Source organism: Arachis hypogaea, chromosome 9 (assembly GCF_003086295.3).
Source record: "Arachis hypogaea cultivar Tifrunner chromosome 9, arahy.Tifrunner.gnm2.J5K5, whole genome shotgun sequence".
In the NCBI taxonomy this organism is placed as follows: domain Eukaryota; kingdom Viridiplantae; phylum Streptophyta; class Magnoliopsida; order Fabales; family Fabaceae; genus Arachis; species Arachis hypogaea.
This window is the reverse complement of record NC_092044.1, coordinates 101,589,963-101,611,088: the sequence shown is the minus strand read 5'-3', so window position 1 is coordinate 101,611,088 and position 21,126 is coordinate 101,589,963. Positions and strand designations below refer to the sequence as shown.

At 32.5% G+C, this 21,126-nt stretch overlaps 1 protein-coding gene and 1 long non-coding RNA gene across 2 annotated transcripts; one reads left to right on the top strand and one right to left on the bottom strand.

The window, feature by feature from the left end:
* The first annotated feature begins 2,434 nt into the window (after nt 1–2,434).
* On the top strand, nt 2,435–16,896 carry LOC112711343 (uncharacterized). The gene is made up of 11 exons (XM_072203317.1): nt 2,435–2,693; nt 2,770–2,929; nt 3,026–3,097; nt 3,431–3,488; nt 3,586–3,695; nt 4,199–4,282; nt 4,382–4,424; nt 4,512–4,568; nt 5,057–5,194; nt 5,549–5,601; nt 16,765–16,896. Exons 6-11 carry the CDS (start codon nt 4,278–4,280, stop codon nt 16,865–16,867), a joined length of 399 nt encoding a protein of 132 aa, XP_072059418.1. The 5' UTR covers nt 2,435–2,693; nt 2,770–2,929; nt 3,026–3,097; nt 3,431–3,488; nt 3,586–3,695; nt 4,199–4,277; the 3' UTR covers nt 16,868–16,896.
* LOC112711342 (uncharacterized) lies at nt 13,244–17,101 on the bottom strand. The gene is made up of 5 exons (XR_003157438.3): nt 16,864–17,101; nt 16,045–16,100; nt 15,673–15,756; nt 14,571–14,715; nt 13,244–14,047 (listed from the first exon to the last, which is right to left on the bottom strand). It is a non-coding gene; the product is annotated as an uncharacterized lncRNA (long non-coding RNA).
* Nucleotides 17,102–21,126: the final 4,025 nt, after the last annotated feature.

The following is a 21,126-nucleotide window of genomic DNA, read 5'->3' as shown; positions in this document are numbered from 1 at the left end:
GAGAAAATGGCTGAGAACACGAGAATGCAATCAATGCAGGCGGCTATTAACCGTTTAGCCGAGAAATTCGATAGTTACCAGGAGCAACTCACGGCGATACAGGTCCAACTCGCCCCAGCGGCTTGAGGATTTTCTGCAGTGGCACATGAAGGTCAATTTTCTGCGTTTTTTAAGCACCGAAGATATTATTCACTGGATTTTTCAGGCGGAGAGGTTCTTCCAGATCTATGACATCCCAGAGGAACAAAGATAGATTTAGTGGCTGTCAGCTTAGAAGGCAGAGCATTGGCTTGGTTTCAAATTTGGGAGCGACTCGATCAGGTATCCGACTAGCTCACTGATGCGAGTTATAGCAACCTCACAATTCGATAAGTGCACTGAATCATATCAAGTAATACTACAATGAGTAGGTAATCGTTCCCATGAGGATTTACGGATCAAGTAACATGATTAATTGACTATTCTAGTTAAATGATTCAAAACATGGATTGAGATTCAAAATTTAGAATGAAAGCAACACTGATGAAATTAAATGAAGGCAAATAAATTAGCATAAGTAAATGAAGTAGTAAATTAAAACAGTAAAATAAGAGTAATTAATTGATAGTAATTAAATGAATGCTAGAAATTAAAAGAAAACAATTAATTGACAAGAATTAGAGGAAGCTGTAAATGATAAGAATTAAACTGAAAGCTATCAAGTGAAAATGGAGAATTAAAAATGGAAAATCAAATAACAAATATTAAAGAGAAGTAGAAAATTGCTGGAATTAAAAGAGAGTTATTAAGTGACTTGAATTAGAAAGCAATGAAATGACGGAGAAAGTAATTTGAATCAAAACATTAAGGATTGGAGATGTTGAATCTTCGTGATTAATGATTCTCACTTTCTTCTCAATCATGCAAGCTAGATCTCTAGCAAATCGTAAGTAATTGAATCCCGATTTTTTGGTGATTCAATTTCTCTTTACTTAATCAATTGTCAATTCCTTGATCAATTACTCATGAAAAGAGGTGAAGTATGATTTCTGATTCAAAACCACACAATTCTTAATATCTAGATTAAGATTAATTCAATGTCACTTATCAAATTTTAGATCTAAAATCATAAGAATTGTGAGAGAGAAGTTTCAAGCCCAATTACTATGATCACTTCCTTTGAGCTTCACGTCGCTCTTGAAGAAATGAAATGAGAGTGTCATTCATTGGAGTTTAGGGTGGATAGAAGGGTTCATTGTTTGGGAGAAAGAGTTCATAATAGGAAGGTGGTTCATACTGGTGAGAGTATTGAGGTGGTGTATGTGAAAATAGTAGTTCTTGGGAGTATTGATGTTGGAATTGTGGTGGCTCTAAGGGTTTTCGCTCATAATAGTCACAAGGGTGAGGTAAATGAGGTTGGTGGTATGATGGATATGAGTTATAGGAAGGTGTTTGGTGGTATGAGGCTTGTGAGTATGATGGTTGACGGCTATGTTGAGGATAGGGTTCATAGGCATATGGTGGTTTTGGTTGATGACCACAACAAGGTCCACCATATCCATTGGATTGATATGCATCATGATATGGTTCATGCTCATAGTACATTGGAGGAGGTTGTTGCCATAAAGATTGATCATATGCTTGAGGCTCCTCCCACCTTTGATTGTCCCATCTTTGATGCATATCCTCGTTGAAATTATCATTTTCTACAACATAGTTAGAACTAAACTCATAGTCAAAGTGATGAGAATTCATAGTGAGAAGAGAAAATAAAAACAAAAACTAATAAGAACTAATGAAAACAAAATCCTAAAACTAGCAAAAACTAGCAAACAAACCAAAAATCAAGTTATTCACAATATCATCATATATACAATAACCAATAACAAGCGCACATTTATAATTCCCCGGTAACGGCGCCAAAAACTTGATATGAGGATTATCGTCGGTATAGAATTTTCACAAAAATAATCTCGTTGAAGTATAGATCTAAACGGACAAATAACCCTCAATCAAAGTTTAATTTGCTTGTCACTTAAGTAAACCAATAAAAACTGATAGTATTGAAACCTCGGGTCGTCTCTCAAAGGAATTACAGGGAAGTGTGCATATTATTGGTTATGGGGTTTCTTTTGGGGTTTTGAGGTTGATGGACAAGAAAATAAAACTAACAACTAAGAAATTATAAATGCTAAAATTCACTCATGACAAGGATTAAGAGTCAAGATTTTCTATCTTAGACCATTGACCACAACACACTACAAAATTCTTATTTGTTTGTGGAAGTTTTTTAGTGAGAGTTATTAGAACCTCCACAATATATTTTATTTGTAACAATTTTAAAGAATTAACAAAAACTCCCACCGTTTGTTTTCAACCCAATTAATTATAAAGAGCCCAACCCAAACAAATATTTTCCAAGCCCATACCAAAAATAAAAAAATAAAAGAGTTATGAGAGAGAGAGAGAGAGAGAGAGAGAGAGAGAGAGAGAGAGAGAGAGAGAGAGAGAGGGAGCGTCTGAAACCCTAAAACCTCGATTCCATCGCCACCGCCATTCATCTCCTTGCCCCCGTTGCCGCCAAGTCTCCTCCGTCAATGCGTCGCCTGCTGGAGTTATGAATGGAGGACAAGGTGATCGTGGAGGCTCTCAATTCGTGGAGCTCTCGCCTCTCGGGATAGTATTTCAGGAACGATTCCATTCAGATCATTGAGGTAATGCTTAGATATTCCGTTTCTACGTCGTCTTCCACGGCGAGTTCTTTTGTTGGTTCTGATTTTGCTCCGGCAGCTTGAAGCACTAAGAGCGCGATTTCTTCGCGAACTCGGTGGCACTGCTGAGGAGATCTGAAAGGTGAGTGAGCTGGAGTCTCTGGAAGCTTCGATTGAAGCTGCGTTCGAAGCTATCAAATCTCGTGAAACTAATTCTCATCTTGTTCCAAGTCATTACGGTGAGAATTTATTCCTAATTTGTTCTTGTTTAGTACGAGACTTAAATTTTGTGGTTTTAATTATATGAATTGTATATGACACATTCTGTATTATAGGAATTGACTGGAAGGGCCTAGGGTTCGATCTAATCCCAAATTGGATATAATATGAAAGAAAGACTTAAGAAGGTTACAATTTTTAATATCCTTACTTTATGCCGTAAAGTTATCTATTTGATTATTTGCTTCCTATATATTTTTCCTTTGTTAACATTTTAATAGATGTAGGAGGAAATTCTAAGACTGAAATATTACTGCTAGGACAAAATATCATCTTCATGTCTATGTCAAATCACCAAACTGAAGTAGATCCTGTTGTTATTGCACTGCTAATTAAAAAAAGTCCCACATCTTGTTGAAAACATGATAAATTTTTTATAATTTTATAATTTTTACTGTTTTGTTGTTTTAAAAGTCATGTGTAACTGCTGAAATAATTGAATTCTGCCAATTCTTATACAGACCTATGTAACAGGAGATAGAGTTGTTACTAATCCTTTGTGCAAGCCCTTCAGTATTGGTAGGTTTTTTTTTATACTTGTCTATATTAAATTTGAAATATGTTCATATATTTATTTTAATAAATGTAGTTGACTTAATAATCTTTGTTTTTATAGGAATATGATTTGTGTATACTCTAAAAAGCACATGCTTGTTGACCCCTCACAAATAAAGATGAAAAACAGAGCAAATACACAAGTTTAAAGGAGATGGCTGTGCTTCTAAGGTATATCTATTAGTGTAGAACTAATAACTATTTTTCTTTATATATTCTGAATTCAGGCTGTAGCTTCATCAATTTTGGTCCATGTTTTCTTGGAACCTTTAGGCTTTGGAAAGTTGAACTTTAATTATGGAAATAACAAGAAATTGCTAGTTATATAGTTTAGTTCTAATCTCACTGTAAAAGCAAATCAATTTCATTTGGTGGCTCCTTAATGATGATGATTCCAAGATTTTTAATATTGCCTAATATCCTCTGTTTTGTTTAGGTGTACATGATTGGAGTGTTCTGATTGTGAATTATAAATATGTTAAATGTCAAGTTCTTAACTATGAATTGTAAATTTGACTAATTAAAATGAGGTATCATATTTAGGTATAATTGGTAATTAACTATTTGGTTGGGTTGATGAAGAAGGATTACTGTTAAATCTTAATTCCTGTGGCTCTAACAGTGGCGGCTTTGTGTTTAAATTTGTTTCTTTAACACAATTAGTAATCTTGTAGGTTATTGATGAGAAGAGCGTACGAAAAACTTGAAACCGAAAAAGAAATTGCTGAGAGAAGTTCTTGTTAGGAAAACTATATGTAGTAAGTTCTTTTCTCCAATTTTATGTTTTTTTACGATATCTGCTATAGTTTGTATTACATGATGTTGTGATGATAATGTGCTTCATTTTTCTTTTGTAGCAAATATGTGGATCCTATTAAATCGCGTTCTGATTTTGAAAATGTAAGTTGGTAATTGGCAACCATATGATATTATCACTTTTAGTCACTCCGAAAATCTATTGGCTTTGTGAAATATATAGGCTTTCAGGTACTCAAAAAGAACGATGGTTCTTTACAAAAGATTCTTCAGGAATTTTTGAAAAAGGTAACCATGTCTTCTTTATTTGAGATGCTAATAATGAAGTGCTAATAATGATGCTAATATATTTGAGATGATAATAGGTAACGCTCTTGTTTTGATCTTGGAAAATTGGATTCATATGCTAGAATAGGGAGAAAAAAATATAGCATCTGGTTGAATAACCATCTTTTTGTGAATTTGATTTCTTTATAGAAAGTAAGTTGCAAAAGTTCTTTTTGTAGAGAATTCCCTATTAGAAGAAATTGATATCGATAGCAACTTGGAGTCACTATCAAAGTCGAAAGATGATAGCACCATGCCTACAATCATAGCCTCAGTATAACTGAGCGAAACTAGAAACTTTTTATCCATTTAAAATTTGAGATTTGATGTATTAGGAAAGTTTGCCACCTTTTAGAAGTAGTTATTGATTTAGTTGAGCTATTACTAGTTATTTTAAATCTTGGTAAATACTACTTGTATTGATCTTTTTTTCCGGTTAATCCTTCTAGTCGATAACAAGATTTACTGCAGAAGGAATAGGATCCGTGTGTGGAAGGTTATCTATTGGGACTGCTGAAAAGATTCTAGAATCAGAGATTATTGATACAACTGATACTGGGACACATTTGTTGGAGCTATTTTATACGGTATGCGGAAACTCTTCACCTTACCTTTTTGTATTTATAAGCTTGAATTGTGTGATTTTCACATTCGGATAAGTCATATGAGGATAATTCATTAATTCTACATAGACTTAAATTTTTTTGTCCTTTACTTCTAGTGTTAATATGTTGAGTTTAGACATGATTCATAATAGGTCACACTAGCATCATTTGATCCATATAGCCAACTCTATTTAGTGGGGCGAGTCTTATTGTTGTTGTTATTGCTTCTAGTCTTGGATAGTATTTTATTTTGCTGATTGGTATCTTCATTGTTTAATGATACAAGTATACAATTATAAAATTTACAAAGCCTTTTATTTTATATTGTATTCGCAGCTATATATACCAACTTTGATCCAATGGCAATGTTGCCATTTGCTTCCTATCAGGTAAGCAATCATTTAATTGAAGATGGCATAATATGAATTTATAATTAGTGTTAGGAAGAATAAAACAGGATTTCACCCAGATGCACAATATTCATGTATGTGTTGGTTAATACTTAATAGACGCAAGTGTCTTGTTTTATATTTTAAATTATTCTTGTGTTAAATTTTGTTCAAATAGGTAATATTTTAATTTTCTTCTAAATTTTTAATGTGTCTTATTTAAAGATTTTTTTTAAATGATAATTGATTAGTATAATAATATAATTTTAGTATCTAGATTAATTATTTAAGAATAATATTAACATGTTTGTAGAGGTTGAAACCCTGCATGAATGTCTCTTTTTTTTAAATTAAAAATTTATTTTATGCGGGTTCTAAACCGCCACAATGATTAACCAAGAATTGTCACAAAACACTAGCATAGAACCCCCACAAAAGGGTATAGAAAACCGTCACTGAATGAAATTGTGGGGGTTGTGAAAAACTGCCAAAAAAGAGCTCGTGGCACCTCAAATTTTGGAGGTTTTTGAAACTGTCACGATCTTTTTTGTGGGGATTTGAAACCTCCACAAACAAGAAAAAAACCGCCATAAATGAGCAAAACCTTTAGTGACACAAGAATAGGAAGAAGGATGTAGTGGATGTCAAGAGGGTGAGAGATCGGATCATCTCTACAAACTTGTGGTGAAGGGAGGTACTTTTCATGTGATTAGTGCCTATGCACCGCAAGTGGATTCAGACGAACAACACAAGATAAGGTTTTAGGAGGATCTAGAGAGTTTAGTCTAAGACATACATTTGGGAGATAAGACTTAGGAGGAGATTTAAATGGCCATGATGGAAGAGAAGTGTCTCAGTATGGAAGTATTCACGGAGGCCATGGTTTTGAGGTGATCAATGCTGAGGTAAAATTATTTTGGACTTTTCCTCAACCTTTGATCTTCTCATTGTAAATACATGTTTTAAAAAGAGAGACGAACATCTTATAACCTATAAGAGTGACATGACAAGCTCTCAAATCGACTTCTTCTTGTTGAGGAGAGTCGACCGAAAATTTTGCATTAATTGTAAACTTATCCTGGGAGAGATTTTAAGAACACAACATAGGATGCTTGTCATGGATTTTTTATGCGTGGATAAGTGTCGGTTAGGAATTAACAAAGAGATTTTCTAATTCAACGTCGCAAAGTATAGTCCCAACAGACGAAATATCCCCAAGTCAAAGTTAGAAAGTGTGTCACAACAATAAAATCAATAATCGGGAGTAGAATCTCGGGTCGTCTTTTCCTAGGAGTTGCCATAAGATGTGCATTATTGGTTAGGAGTTTCCTTGAGATTTTTGGAGTTGAGTGGTGCACGAAATTATGATCTCAATGGCGCCAACAACTTGGTACGCATAATTGTAATATCACTCTTCTTCACAACTTCGCACAACTAACCAGCAAGTGCACTGGGTCGTCCAAGTAATAAACCTTACGTGAGTAAGGGTCGATCCCACGGAGATTGTCGACTTGAAGCAAGCTATGGTCATCTTGTAAATCTCAGTCAGGCAGATTCTAATGGTTATAACGGTTTTCGAATATAAAGATAAATAAAGCATAAAATAGAGATATAGATACTTATGTAACTCATTGGTGGGAATTCCAGATAAGCGCATGAAGATATTGTGTTCCTTCTGAATCTCTGCTTTCCTACTGCTTTTATCCAATCATTCTTACTCCTTTCTATGCAAGCTGTATGTTGGGTGTCACCATTGTCAATGGCTACTTCCCGTCCTCTCAGTGAAAATGGTCCAAATGCGCTGTCACAGCACGGCTAATCATCTGTCGGTTCTCGATCATGTCGGAATAGGATCCATTGATCCTTTTGCGTCTGTCATTACGCCCAACACTCGCGAGTTTGAAACTCGTCACAGTCATCCCATCCCAGATCCTACTCGGAATACCACAAATAAGGTTTAGACTTTCTGGATCTCAAGAATGCTGCCAATGGATTCTAGCTTATACCACGAAGACTCTGATCTCATGGAATGGGAGGCTCGGTTGTCAGGCGAGGCAACCATGCATCGTGGGTCAGGAATCCAAGAGATACACACTCTAGCTTTCGCAGGTAGAACGGAAGTGTTTGTCAGGCACGCGTTCAAAAGTGAGAATAGTGATGAGTATCACGGATCATCACATTCATCAGGTTGAAGTGCGAATGAATATCTTAGAATGAGAATAAGCATGAATTGAATAGAAAACAGTAGTAATTGCATTAATACTCGAGGAACAGCAGAGCTCCACACCTTAATCTATGGTGTGTAGAAACTCCACCGTTGAAAATACATAAGTGATAAAGGTCCAGGCATGGCTGTGAGGCCAGCTCTTAATGTCTAAGGACTAACAATAATCAAATATGTTCCAAAAGCTCGTCCAAAGATGAAAATACAATAGTAAAAAGTTCTATTTATACTAGACTAGTTACTAGAGTTTACAGAAATAAGTCTTAGTGCAGAAATTCGCTTCCGGGGCCCACTTTGGTGTGTGCTTAGATTGAGCTTGAGCTTTACACATTCAGAGGCTTCTCTTGGGGTTAAACGCCAAGTTGTAACGTGTTTTTGGCGTTTAACTCTGGTTTGTGACGTGTTTCTGGCGTTTTACTCCAGAATGCAGCATGGAATTGGCGTTGAACGCCAGTTTGCATTGTTCTAACTCGAATAAAGTATGGACTATTATATATTGCTGGAAAGCCCTAAATGCCTACTTTCCAACGCAATTAAGAGCACGCCATTTGGAGTTTTGTAGCTCCAGAAAATCCATTTCAAGTGTAGGGAGGTTAGAATCCAACAACATCTGTAGTCCTTTTTCAACCTCGTATTAGATTTTTGCTCAGGTCCCTCAATTTCAGCCAGAAAATATCTGAAATCACAGAAAAATACACAAACTCATAGTAAAGTCCAGAAATGTGAATTTTGCATAAAACTAATAAAAACATCCCTAAAAGTAGCTAAATCCTACAAAAAACTATCTAAAAACAATGCCAAAAAGCATATAAATTATCCATTCATCATTGAGTGCAAGAAAAGTAAACAACTAGAAATTAAGGCAATGACAACTAACAATCAAAAAAAGAAGCTAAAAGATTAAGCTAATAAGGGTGAATAACAATCAATACATGTAAAAACCTTAGCTAGGGGTGAGAATTGGAATTCTTATCCTCATTATCATCATCAATTGTGACAAGAATTGTCTATTGCCCCACTTAGTTAACCTCTAACTATGAAGAAAAGTCAAGTGGGTGCAACTGACTCTTATCCACATACCCTAGTCAAATTCTAATGAAAGACTAGCTTTGGTTGCATTCAAGTCAACTAGCAACTTCCAATTATCAATCAACAAAAGACTTTCACAATTCCAGAGTCTCCAATTGCTCAACCCCCAAGACAAGAGTAGAAATCTACTCCATAGCCATAAATGACATTTTTTCAAATACTTGGTGAGCAAGAACAAAAAGACATTATAAAATTGAGGAAACAATTCAAATTAAAGCTATCCACTACATACAAGTAACAATAACAAAGCAAATAACAACAATGAACATGAAATTCCTCAATGTATTAATAGAAATTAATCTCAACAAGATCCAAATTCAAGATCCAAAATAACTAGAATAACAAGAACACTAGATGAAATTGGAGAATGGAAACAACAAATTAAAGCAATCTAAAATTGAAATTAATAAAGATCTAACCAAAGCATTCAAGTGAAATTGAATTGAGAACACTAAAACTTAGAGAGAAGTGAGAGTTGCTCTCTCTAGAATTCAAACTTAAACTAAAACTAATTGGATGTATGAAGTGTGAAGTGTGTCCTCCATTCTCATAAACTCCTAGCCTCTTATCTTCAGTTTGGGCTCAAAACTGGGCCAAAAATCAGCTCAAAAATTGCCCTCCGGCATTTTTCCTTTAGTGAGCCAGGTGCCACTCGTCACGTGTATGCGCCAATCACGCGTACGTGTCGCTTGGACGATGCACTGGCCATGCGTATGCGCCATTCATCTACTGCACCTGGTCACGTGTATGGGTCAGCCATGCGTACGCGTCGGGACCATCTTCTCCACTCTTTAATTCTTTGTGTTCCTTCCATTTTTGCATGCTCTTTTTCTATCCTCTAAGTCATTCCTGCCCTATAAACCTTGGAATCACTTAACAAACACATCACGACATCGAATCGTAAAAAGAGAGAATAAAAAATTAGCATTTTAAGGCCTAGGAAGCATGTTTTCACTCTTAACCACAAATTAAGAAGGATTCACAAAACCATGCAATTTATATGAATATGTGTGAGAATAGTTGACAAAATCCACTTAATTCAATCCAAAATATACCATAAAATAGTGGTTTATCAATTTTTGCATTGAGTAAAAGTTGAGAAAAAGACATCATACGAAGAACCCAAGGACGAGATGGTGGCAGATGAAAGGTGAGGAACAAAGAAGCTTCCTAAGACGGGTAGGAGAAGAGGCAAATCGGGATGGGAATAGAAGCGCGGAGGAGATGTAGAGGAAGATGGCAGAAGTTATCAGAAGAACAGTAAAAGAAAGTTTTAGTGAATCTAAAGGGATAGGACCAAGAGATAAGGAATCCTGGTGGTAGAATGCGATTGTACAAGAAAATATAAAGGTAAAAAGGAAGTGCTTTAAAGAGTGGTCTTTCTGCTGCAATACAGATAATTGGAAAAAATATAAGGCTGCTAAGAAAAAGACAAAAGTGATTGTTAGTGAAGCAATAACAAGAGCATATGAAGGTCTTTACCAGTCTTTAGGTACGAAAGAACGAGAAAAATATATATATAGAATCGCAAAGAGTCGTGAAAAGAGAACGAGAGATTTGGATCAGGTTAAGTTCATAAAGGATAAAGACGGAGAGGTGTTGGCTCAAGGGGAGAAAATTAATGAAAGGTGGAAGAGCTACTTCTACGAGTTATTTAATGAAGGGCATAAGACTCTTTTGACCCTTGGTCGATTATGCACAAGGGAAGAAGATCAAAACTTTGACTACTATCAAAGGATTTGAGACTTTGAGGTAAAAGAGGCTCTAAAGTAGATGAAAAATGGCAGGGCAGTAGGACCTGATAATATCCAGATTGAAGTCTGGAAGGGCCTTGGAGAAAAAGGTATCAATTGGTTAACCAAACTTTTTAATGAGATTTTAAGGTCAAAGAAGATGCCTGATGAGTGAAGAAAGAGCGCCTTGGTACCTATCTACAAGAATAAGGGGGATATACAAAGTTGCAGAAACTATAGAGGGATTAAGCTCATGAGCCATATCATGAAGTTATGAGAAAGGGTGATAGAATAGAGGTTGAGAAAAGAGACACAAGTAACAGAGAACCAATTTGGTTTTATGCCAAGCAGATCCACCACCAAAGCAATATACTTGTTAAGAAGGATGATGGAGAGGTATAATAGTAATAAAAAGAATCTACATATGGTGTTTATTGATTTGGAAAAATCATACGATAGGGTGCCAAGGGAGATCTTATGGAAGGTTTTAGAAAAGAAGAGAGTAAGAATCGCATATATTCTTGCAATTAAAGACATGTATGATGGGGCCACAACAAGTGTGAAGACTCAAGGTGGTGTGACAGAAGAATTTTCTATTGGTATATGATTACACCAAGGATCTTCCTTAAGTCCATACCTTTTCAAATTAGTCTTGAAAGTACTCACAGAACACATCCAACGGCTTGTGCCATGGTGCATGCTTTTTGCCGATGATATCGTCCATATGAGAGAGTCAAGGGAAGACCTAAATAAGAAGTTAGACTTATGGAGAGAAGCTCTGGAAGTGTATGGTTTGCGCATAAGCCATAGCAAGACGAAATATATGAAATGTAAGTTCGGTCTGCAAAGGAAAATCCATAATATAGAGGAGAAGATTGGAGAAAATATCCTACGAAAATTCAAAAATTTTAAGTATCTTGGATGCATCATACAAGATATTGGAGAGATTAAACAGGATGTAAATCACAGGATCCAAGCAGGTTGGCAAAATGGCGGAGCACATCTGATTTTTTATGTGAAAAAAAAGTGCCTTTAAAACTTAAAGGTAAATTATATCGCACTGCTATAAGATCGGCTATGCTTTATGGTACAGAGTGTTGGGCGGCCAAAAGGGAGCACGAACATAAGCTAAGTATGGCAGAGATGAAGATATTGAGATGGATGAGTGGTCATATGCGATTGGATAAAACAAGAAACGAAGATATAAGGGAGAGAGTTGGAGTAGCACCCATTGTGAAAAAGATGGTAGAATCGTGTCTCAGGTGGTTTGGACACGTGAGAAGAAGACCGATAGAGCACCCAGTCAAGAGAGTGGATGAGATGGAAGATGGACAAGGGGTGAAAGGTAGAGGAAGGCCTAAGAAGACCATCTATGAGGTGGTCAAACAAGATCTACATATAAACGGTCTCTCTGTAGACATGATATATGACAGAGCTCAATGGCATCATTTGATTCATGTAGCCAATCTCACCTAAGATAAGACTTTTTTATTATTGTTGTTGTTGTATTGGAAATTGGACTAAAAAATATTTTTATAAAAACTAAAAGCAAAATTAATTAATAGTTTAATAGTAGCTAGACATAAAATGAGTGTTTGGATATTGTAGTAGTTTAATAGATTTAAATTTTAATATTAGTTTTTTATGTTTTTGCTATAGTTAATAATTACAGTATTAACCAACATCAGTCAAGATAGATAGTTATTATTATTATTTTTTTTTTGGGTAGATAGATAGTTATTTGGTTCATATAATAAATTATGGTGAATCTAAATTCTATAAATGACAAAAATATATCAAAAGTATTTTTTTAAAAGGTGATTATGATTTTTTTACACTATAAGGAACGTCATTAAAATCGACGGCCAAATCGACGGCTTAGCCGTTGATAATATTAAAATTCGACGGCAAAATAGACGGTGCAGTTGGTCGCTATAAAGCTTGTCGATTTTTCAAAATGTTAATAAAATCGACGGCTTTCATGGCCGTCGATAATAATTTAATAAAATCGACGTTCTTTTCGTCTGTAATATAGGTGTGAGAATTTTACATTCTTAATAAAATTGACAACATTGTTGTCGATATTATTATTTAAAATCGACGTCTTCTTTGTCGATAATTGATTCAATAAAATCGACAGCCTTTGTGTCGATACTTAACTCAATAAAATCAACAACACTTTTATCTATAATATGTTTAATAAAATCAACGACAATGCCGTCGATATGTGATTGAATAAAATCGACACAGTTGCCGTCGATTTAATTGTTTAGATTTGTCTATTTTAAATTTTAAAAGCGACAACTTTGCCATCGATTTTAATAGTTATATGTTTTATTTTTTTCTATTTGAAAAATAGTAAACCGTTAATACAAATAAATTTTTAAATATAAAAATAAAATTTATACAAAATATTAGATAACAAGACAAATAAACTTTTAAATATAAAAATAAAATTTATACAAAATATTAGATAACAAGACAAATAAACTTTTAAATATAAAAATAAAATTTATACTAAATATTAGATAATGAATTTACAAACTTATCAAAATAATAAAAAACCCTCTAACATAAAGACTCAAGACAAGATAAATAACTAAACTTAGACTTATATTCGTTTAAATTGCAATCCGCTAATAATACAAAATATTCAAAGTAAAATAATTAAATAACCTACTCATACTCGTCTAAATAATCGTCTAAGAAGTGTAAATGGATGCCACTAGAACTTTGATAATACTTAAGATTATGTCAACCCTGCCAAAAAAATATATATAGGCACATCAACACTAAAAACAATACATAAAGTCTTCTAAAAACTTGAATGTAAAAACACTTGTTCACTCAACAATTTTTCTTCTTATTAAACCCCAAATTGTTGTAGTCATCATCATATGCCATTGGGATTGGGCCCAAAATTGCTCTTTGTACATCTATAATTAGTCATGGTTTCTCCAAATCCAATGCCATTCAAGCATAATGTAGTATCACTGAAGTTATCATTTTTCCTAAGTTCAGCATCATAAGGAGATTGTGCAGCTTTCTTGTTTAAATCCATTATCCAGATGTCGTGTAATACAGCTAATTGAAGGTTGAGGTAGCAAAGCAGGTCACTGCATAGCTACTAGAAAATTGAAATACCTTCAGAAGTTTATACTGAAAAAAGATATATCCACATACAACCTCCGCCACTAACAAACCCAAATGTATCTGATCTATCCATTTTCCAATATACAGGATAAAGTTCACAAATTCTTTCAATGAAGCTAATTCTGCCAAAAGTATCTTATAACGTTTCTTGGAAAGAAACCTTTAATAATATTGGCTAGTACTGATGTCACGAGTTCTTTGGAGCTTAGCGTGCTCCTTCTGGACAAATCATTAAGCTTCATCAACCCTGACAAAGAAGGAAGACATAAGTCTTTGAGAATTAATGGCTAAGGAGGAGATAGTTATTGTTTTAATAACCCAGTGAGACTTGGATAGCCCTTTCACCACCCTAACTATGCGTCTGTTTATATGATCTAAAGTAAAACTAAAAGTCAAATTTTTACCCCTCACATCAATCATGAGTCCATTCTTACACAATGAGTTGACTATATTGATATGTTAAGAAAATGTGAAAACAGAAACGACCAATAGTAACAAGCAAGTATGAAATAAAAGCATCTTGATGTATAAAACCAGGAATGAATTATGACAAGAACTAAAAACAAGAGGATAGGATCAGATTATAGACAAGGAAAGTTTTTCATGTCATTAAAATAGGACCTTAATTCTTTCAAGAAGACAAATGTCAAATATATCTTTGCCTTGAAACAGACCAAAAAGAAAGAGGGAACTTGAAATTAACTAATGCTTCAAACAAAAACAAAACAAAAAGATAAGGAAACTGAAAACACTGTGAAGATTTCTCTGACCTTTGCCAATTTAATTGGTGAAAGATTCATTCATGCGTTGTTTGTATCGTGTTTCAAAGCAATAATAAAATCCTTTCAATATATGATTTTACTTTCAAAGCTTTCAATTCGCTTTTGAAATATATAAAGGAATGCTAAAGACCACCTGCATGAAATTTGAGCACGAGTCATATCAGGCCACAGGCTAGAAAATCAATAGAAGAGAGTAGTCCTCTTGCAGTGAATGAAAACAAGCTTAGTATAACCAACACAGAACACACTACTACATGGCTTCAGCTACTTATTCAAGATATCATAATATAAGATAGTTATACAACCAGCATGTATGTATGTAGTAATAAATAGTGCTCATAAAGAAGATGTTAGAAATAGATCAAAACAAGAGATACAACAGGTAAGAAAAATTTGCAGCTTCCATGTAACAAAGTAGTAGATCCAAGATAACAAAATCACAAAAACAACACATCGCTTGGAATCTTAGAACCTTAGAACTAAGCTATTAAATAGGGAAAAGAAACAACTGAACCAAAAAGAAATAACGTAAATCATTAAAAGAATAAACAAGTTTCCTCCATATTACCAACATAAAGAGAGAAAATTATTAATCAATTACATCAAGGACTAATTACTTATTCCAGAAATTCAATCATTAAACTTAATGATTAATGAGCAAGACATACAAAGAAAATACTAAAACTTCCAGAACCAAGTCTAGCAAATTCACCAACTAAGAACATAAGAATATGGAGAATAAGACTAATTAGTAAACAACAATTGTATCAAAAATGGTCCCCTAGCTCAAAAACCACAATCTGAATGACCAAAACCCAACAAACCAATTGCAAAGTAACATCACCTACCAAAGACAAGTTCAAATATTCTGTAAAAAAACAAAACTTAGCAAAGGATATGTGAAATCAGCTGGTAACAACTCAGAAAAACAAATAAGAAGAAACTTTCACACGAGAAACAATAAGAAAGCCTTAACAGCACAGAAAACCAACAATCCAATTATCACGTAGCAAACGAATTACAAAAACAAAGTTGAAGATGGAATTAATGGAAATATGTCGATGAAGTAGAATCAGATTGAAAATATTACCCTAAGCGACCAGAATTCAAAAGAGAATAAGTTTCCAGATCTGGGAATCACTGAAGCCCCCCTCTAGTCTTCAAGACTAACGACCTATGAAGAAGAAAACCCACGGGACAGGAAGAAAGAAGATTACAGAGAGAAAGAGAAACTCGTTAAGTAATAAAGCCCGGCAAATAAACAAAAAGTTGGTGTTAGATGTTCATAAGAGATTGTGTAGCATATGTTAATGTCAAAATAATAATTATGTTGACACTTTAATTAAGATAAATGTTCCTCTGCTATATATATGAGTTTAATTACCTTGAGTGACTTTATTAAAAATTCAGAAAAAATTGTAGAATGGTTACAAAGGTACTGAGAGTGCAGAGAAGTTGATACCTGAGGAAGTAATGAGCATCCTTTTGCAGTCTTCCTAATAGAGGGGTCAGAGCTTTCTGCAAAGGAGCATCAGAAATAATATTAACATCTGTAATTGTAATAAATAAAGCATTCTTATTATGTATGCTATAGCCACCTTATGTGAGAAGAAAAAATTAATTCAAGAGGACTTGCTATCTAAATTCTAAATTACCTGAATCCTACTAAAGCTTAAGAAGATAAGGGAAAACTTTTTGTTGCAATCTTCCGAAGAATGGTTAAAGCCAAAAACACAAGAGTTAACAATAAGCAAATCAAGTCTAGAAATGATTACATTGAAAATCTCCAATCTCACACATAGAAAGTCAGGAAAATCCAATCTTATTGATTTCAAGTGCATTCAGTTCAGAAATATCCATGATATATTAGATTAGTTTAAAATCAGTTTAACAATTACAACGTGAGTTTAATAGTTAGAGCCATTTCTTATGAACCAGCCTTGAACAAGCCACTTATTTCACATAATTTTGTTGATCAACTTTCCTAGGATCATTTCAAGACATGTAAATCAAGCACAATGACATCTTACAATTTATAAATTTCGGTTTCATGATGAAGGGGAAAATATAGGGCTAATAAAAATATGCATATAATTAACTAGTATCATGCATCTCATGCTTAGCTTATTCAAAACAAGCAATAAATAGCATATTTCATCAATCATGATGATGTCTTCATCAGAGCAGCTCCTTCCAGTTACCAAAACCCTAATTCAATTCCAGTAGCAGTGAAGAGAAAGCGAAGTCAACCAACAAGACCAGGTAAGAAATTAAAGAATACCTAGCTTGATGAATTGAAGCATGCAGATCCAGAGATAGAAGTAATAGCTCTATCGCCAAAGTCGCTGATGGCGAAGAACCGTTTCGTATGCGAGATATGCAAGAAAGGGTTCCAAAGGGACCAGAACCTGCAGTTACACCGGCGAGGGCACAACCTGCCTTGGAAGCTTCGGCAGAGGGAGAAGGAGGTGGTGGTGGTGGTTTACGTTTCTGAACAATTTGGGGGAGTTTGCATTTCTGAACAATTTAGGAGAGTGGATGCGAGAAGATGAGTTTTTACTTTTTACTTTAGTGATAAAAATCGACGCATACTTGTCGATTTTAATTAAAAAAAAAACAACACATATAGCATTTATTTTATAGATTAAATTTATAACGTTCATTCCATTTTAGAAAGCAATCAAGACCGTTTAAATTTATCGACGGCAAAATTGTCGATATTTTAAATAATAAAGTCGACGCCATATTCGTTGATTTTAATCTAAAAAAAATAACAAATGTAACGTCTATTTTATAGATTAAATTTATACCGTCCATTTCACTTTAGAAAGTAATCTAGATCGTTTAAATTTATCGACGGCAAAGTTATCGATATTTTAAATAATAAAATAAACGCTATATTCGTCAATTTTATTTTCGACTTCTGGTACGTTGATAATACGATGATATTTTAATATCGACGACTAGGCTGTCGATTTTAATATTTTATTTTTAATTATTTTTTTAGTAATATCGACAGTAAGTCATTGAAAATTATCAACGGCAGAAATAACCGTCGATTTTTAGCGTCGAAAAATACGTTTTTTTTTTGTAGTGTTATCTCGATTATCTTACTAGATTAAGAGAAGTGCTATACTTAGGAAGCTAAACTAATTATATTATAGAAATTTAAAAATGTTGTATTATTTAAGGGTCAAATTATCTATTTATTTATTGATACTATATAACATAATTTTAAAATTTTTTTAGTTGTTTGCGTTTGGAGATAATTAGAAAAAATAAAAAAAGATTAAAAATGAGAATACAAAAAATATAACATAAAATTATAAATGAATTTTATTAATTATTATATATCAAAATGTATCCATAATAAATAAATGTTGTTACATTAAAGTTGAACGTACTTGGAGATCTTTTGGATAATTCATTTGAAAGAATATAAAATGAAATAATTGTGACAAAAGTATCAAGTGAATTTTAAGAGATAAATCAATATTTTAATTATCTTGATTCTATATTTGAAGAGTGAATTTTTTTTTGAAGCCACTCAGATAAAGATGTAAAAAATATTTTTTTTAAGATGTTTTTTAATAGTGAAAATTTAATATATATAATCGATTAAATTGTATTATTTTTATTAAAATTAGATCGAATAAATCAGTTTAGCAAAAAAAAACTAATAAATTAAATTTTGAATCGGTCTAAATTAATATTTTTTATAAAAAATAATGACAGGAATAAAACACACAATTTTCTACTTACAAGAATTAGAGGAGCAACAATATTCACTCGCAACAAGTATTAACACCAGCACAATAATACCCAATAACAGCAGAAAAATCACATAAACCATAAATTAGAGACAAGCTAACACACCAAGATTTTAATGTGAAAAACCTCCTCAATGAGAGAAGTAAAAACCACGGGTCACCAAGACCAGAAAATAGTTTCACTATGATGAAAAATAGGGTACAAAAGAGTCACAAATTACTGCACAAAACGTGCATATAACAAGCCAAACAACCCAAACTTCAAAACTTACAAAACAAGAACAAGAAGATGAAAATACCACAAAAACAGAACAGCTGTGCATGGCAAATATCTCCAGCTACAGACATCGAATCGAAGATTCGAACGGTGAAAACAAAGAACTAAGTGTGTAGAACATACTGTCCAAATTTGAGCTTGATCCAATGGTTAACGAATCTGCAGCGACTAATTTACAAAGATAGCTTTGTATATGTGCGAAAATGACTTTCTCTCTTCTCTTCTCTCTAGTGTTTGGTGTTCTTCTTACAAATGAGATCTCTCTCATTCAACCCTAACTCACCTCAGCTATTTCAACTATTTATGAGTTTGGATACTAACATTTGGACTTTTTCTCCACATAAGAAGGGAGTCCAAAAATACCCAACAAATAACTACAATATCCCTATTATAAAATATAACTAAAATACTCATATTATATATATATATATATATATATATATATATATATATATATATATATATTAATTTTAAGAATTCTAAATTCTAACTCTATGACGGCAGAGAAATAAAGGGATAGAATTTAGGATTTTCAAAATTAATATATATATATATATATATAATAAAAGTATTTTAGTCATTTTTTATAATAAGAGTATTATAATAATTCTTTATATAAAATAATATTAATTTAGACTAATTAAAAATTTAATTCACTATTTTTTAGGTCAAATTAATTGTCTGGTTTAATTTTAATAAAAATAATACAGTTTAATTGATTATATATATTAAATTTTATTTACTAAAAAATATTTTAAAAATAAAATATTTTAGACGTTTTTATATGACTCTCATTTTATTTTTATTAAAATGTTATAAAAAACAATCTAAAACTCTTAAGACTTAATAATTATAATAGGATAAATTATATATAGTTTTCCGTAAAAATGCTAAAGTTCTCTTATTAAGCTGATCCCATTGAGTTCAGATCCTGCTTAATACATAATTTAGTAAGAATAATTTGTCATCAGCCATATGTCAATACACCCTTCAAGCACATTCCATGCCATGTCAGCATTATTATATGCATTATTATACAGCGCCGATTCTATATATACAATAAAATATTAGAGTTAGATTATATTATTGCCAAAAGTTTCTGATCAAGTCGATCGAGAACCTTACGAGTTACAAGCACATGGAGGCTTTGAATTTCATACCCTCTCCTAATCGCATTTTGGTTGTTTGTCTAATTAATTCATTAATTAAGTATTAACTAACTATGGTGATTAGGTCATGAGTTAACTTTTGAAAGAAATTGCATCTAATTCTTCTACCATTACAATTATGGCCTAAGTGATTATATATATATTAGAAAGGAATACCTTTTATCTGCCATCAATCTTCCTTTCCTTCTAAATTTTTCCAAACATGTGGCATAGAAAAAATTGGTTCGACATATCAATCTTTTGAGTTATAATTATAAAAAATTTTCTTGCTGCATGTAGTTGTTTAAAATAAAATAATGAAAACAACTATTTCATATATAATAATTTTTTTAATGGTAATAATAATTATGATAAACTGTTCAAAAATATATATTTTCAATATAATAGTCATTTTATATGAAAATAATATTCTTTGCTAATGATATTTCTATTGAGAATTATAACATTAAATTATAATAATAAAAAACTCTTAAATAGAATTTTAATCTGTGACAAATTATTTCTCCTTGACTCAGCTAATGCCTTGCTTGCCAATTGCCATTGCAACCAATATTCTTCTTTCATTCTTTTTTGGTCTAAACGAATATTCCTCTATATATTTTCCAGGTTTTTTTTCTTGGACACGTATATATGTTCAGTGGCTTTTTTCCTTACAGAGAACTCGAGTATTTGAGTCATGGGCCTATATTTTATAACTTGAGTATTTGAGTATGGACCCAAAGGTGTGTTGAAAAACATGACCAGAAATACAAAGAAAAACAATGTCACTAGGACAAAAAAAAAATGTCACTGAAATACAAATCATGGCTTTGAGGCTTTATATGCCTCAATGATGTAGTGCGTGTGTGTGAGTGTGTTTTGGGGTGTTGGCACTGCGGTTTAAATTAATTTTGAGACGAAAATTTATTCTATCTGAACATTAATTTTATTTGTGATACGATTTAGATTGAATAATTTTTTTTAAAAAAATTCAATCTAATTTTAAGAATTTGATCTAATTTTTTAAAATTAAATATACATAACAAATTTTAATATCAAATTTTAAATGACCCACAATAATATAATAAATTTTTAACAATATCTTAAAAATTAACAATAATATAATAATAGAAATAAAATTATAGATTAGTTAAAATAAATAAATAAATTTTATTTTAAACATAAAATATTTATTAAATAATAATAATATATGAATAATATAAAAATTATAACAAATTAAAATATTATAAATAAAATTATAAATATAATAATAATATAATAATATTATAACAGATTGTTCGGTTTGGATTGGATCGATTTTGATTTTTGAGAAGTAGAATTTAAATTCG

Bases quoted from the DNA above. Each gene is read 5' to 3' on its own strand.
- LOC112711343 (XM_072203317.1), top strand. The intron at 4,569-5,056 runs GTAACCATGTCT...TAATCCTTCTAG, and splicing joins TTCAGGAATTTTTGAAAAAG to TCGATAACAAGATTTACTGC. The intron at 5,195-5,548 runs GTATGCGGAAAC...TTGTATTCGCAG, and splicing joins TGTTGGAGCTATTTTATACG to CTATATATACCAACTTTGAT.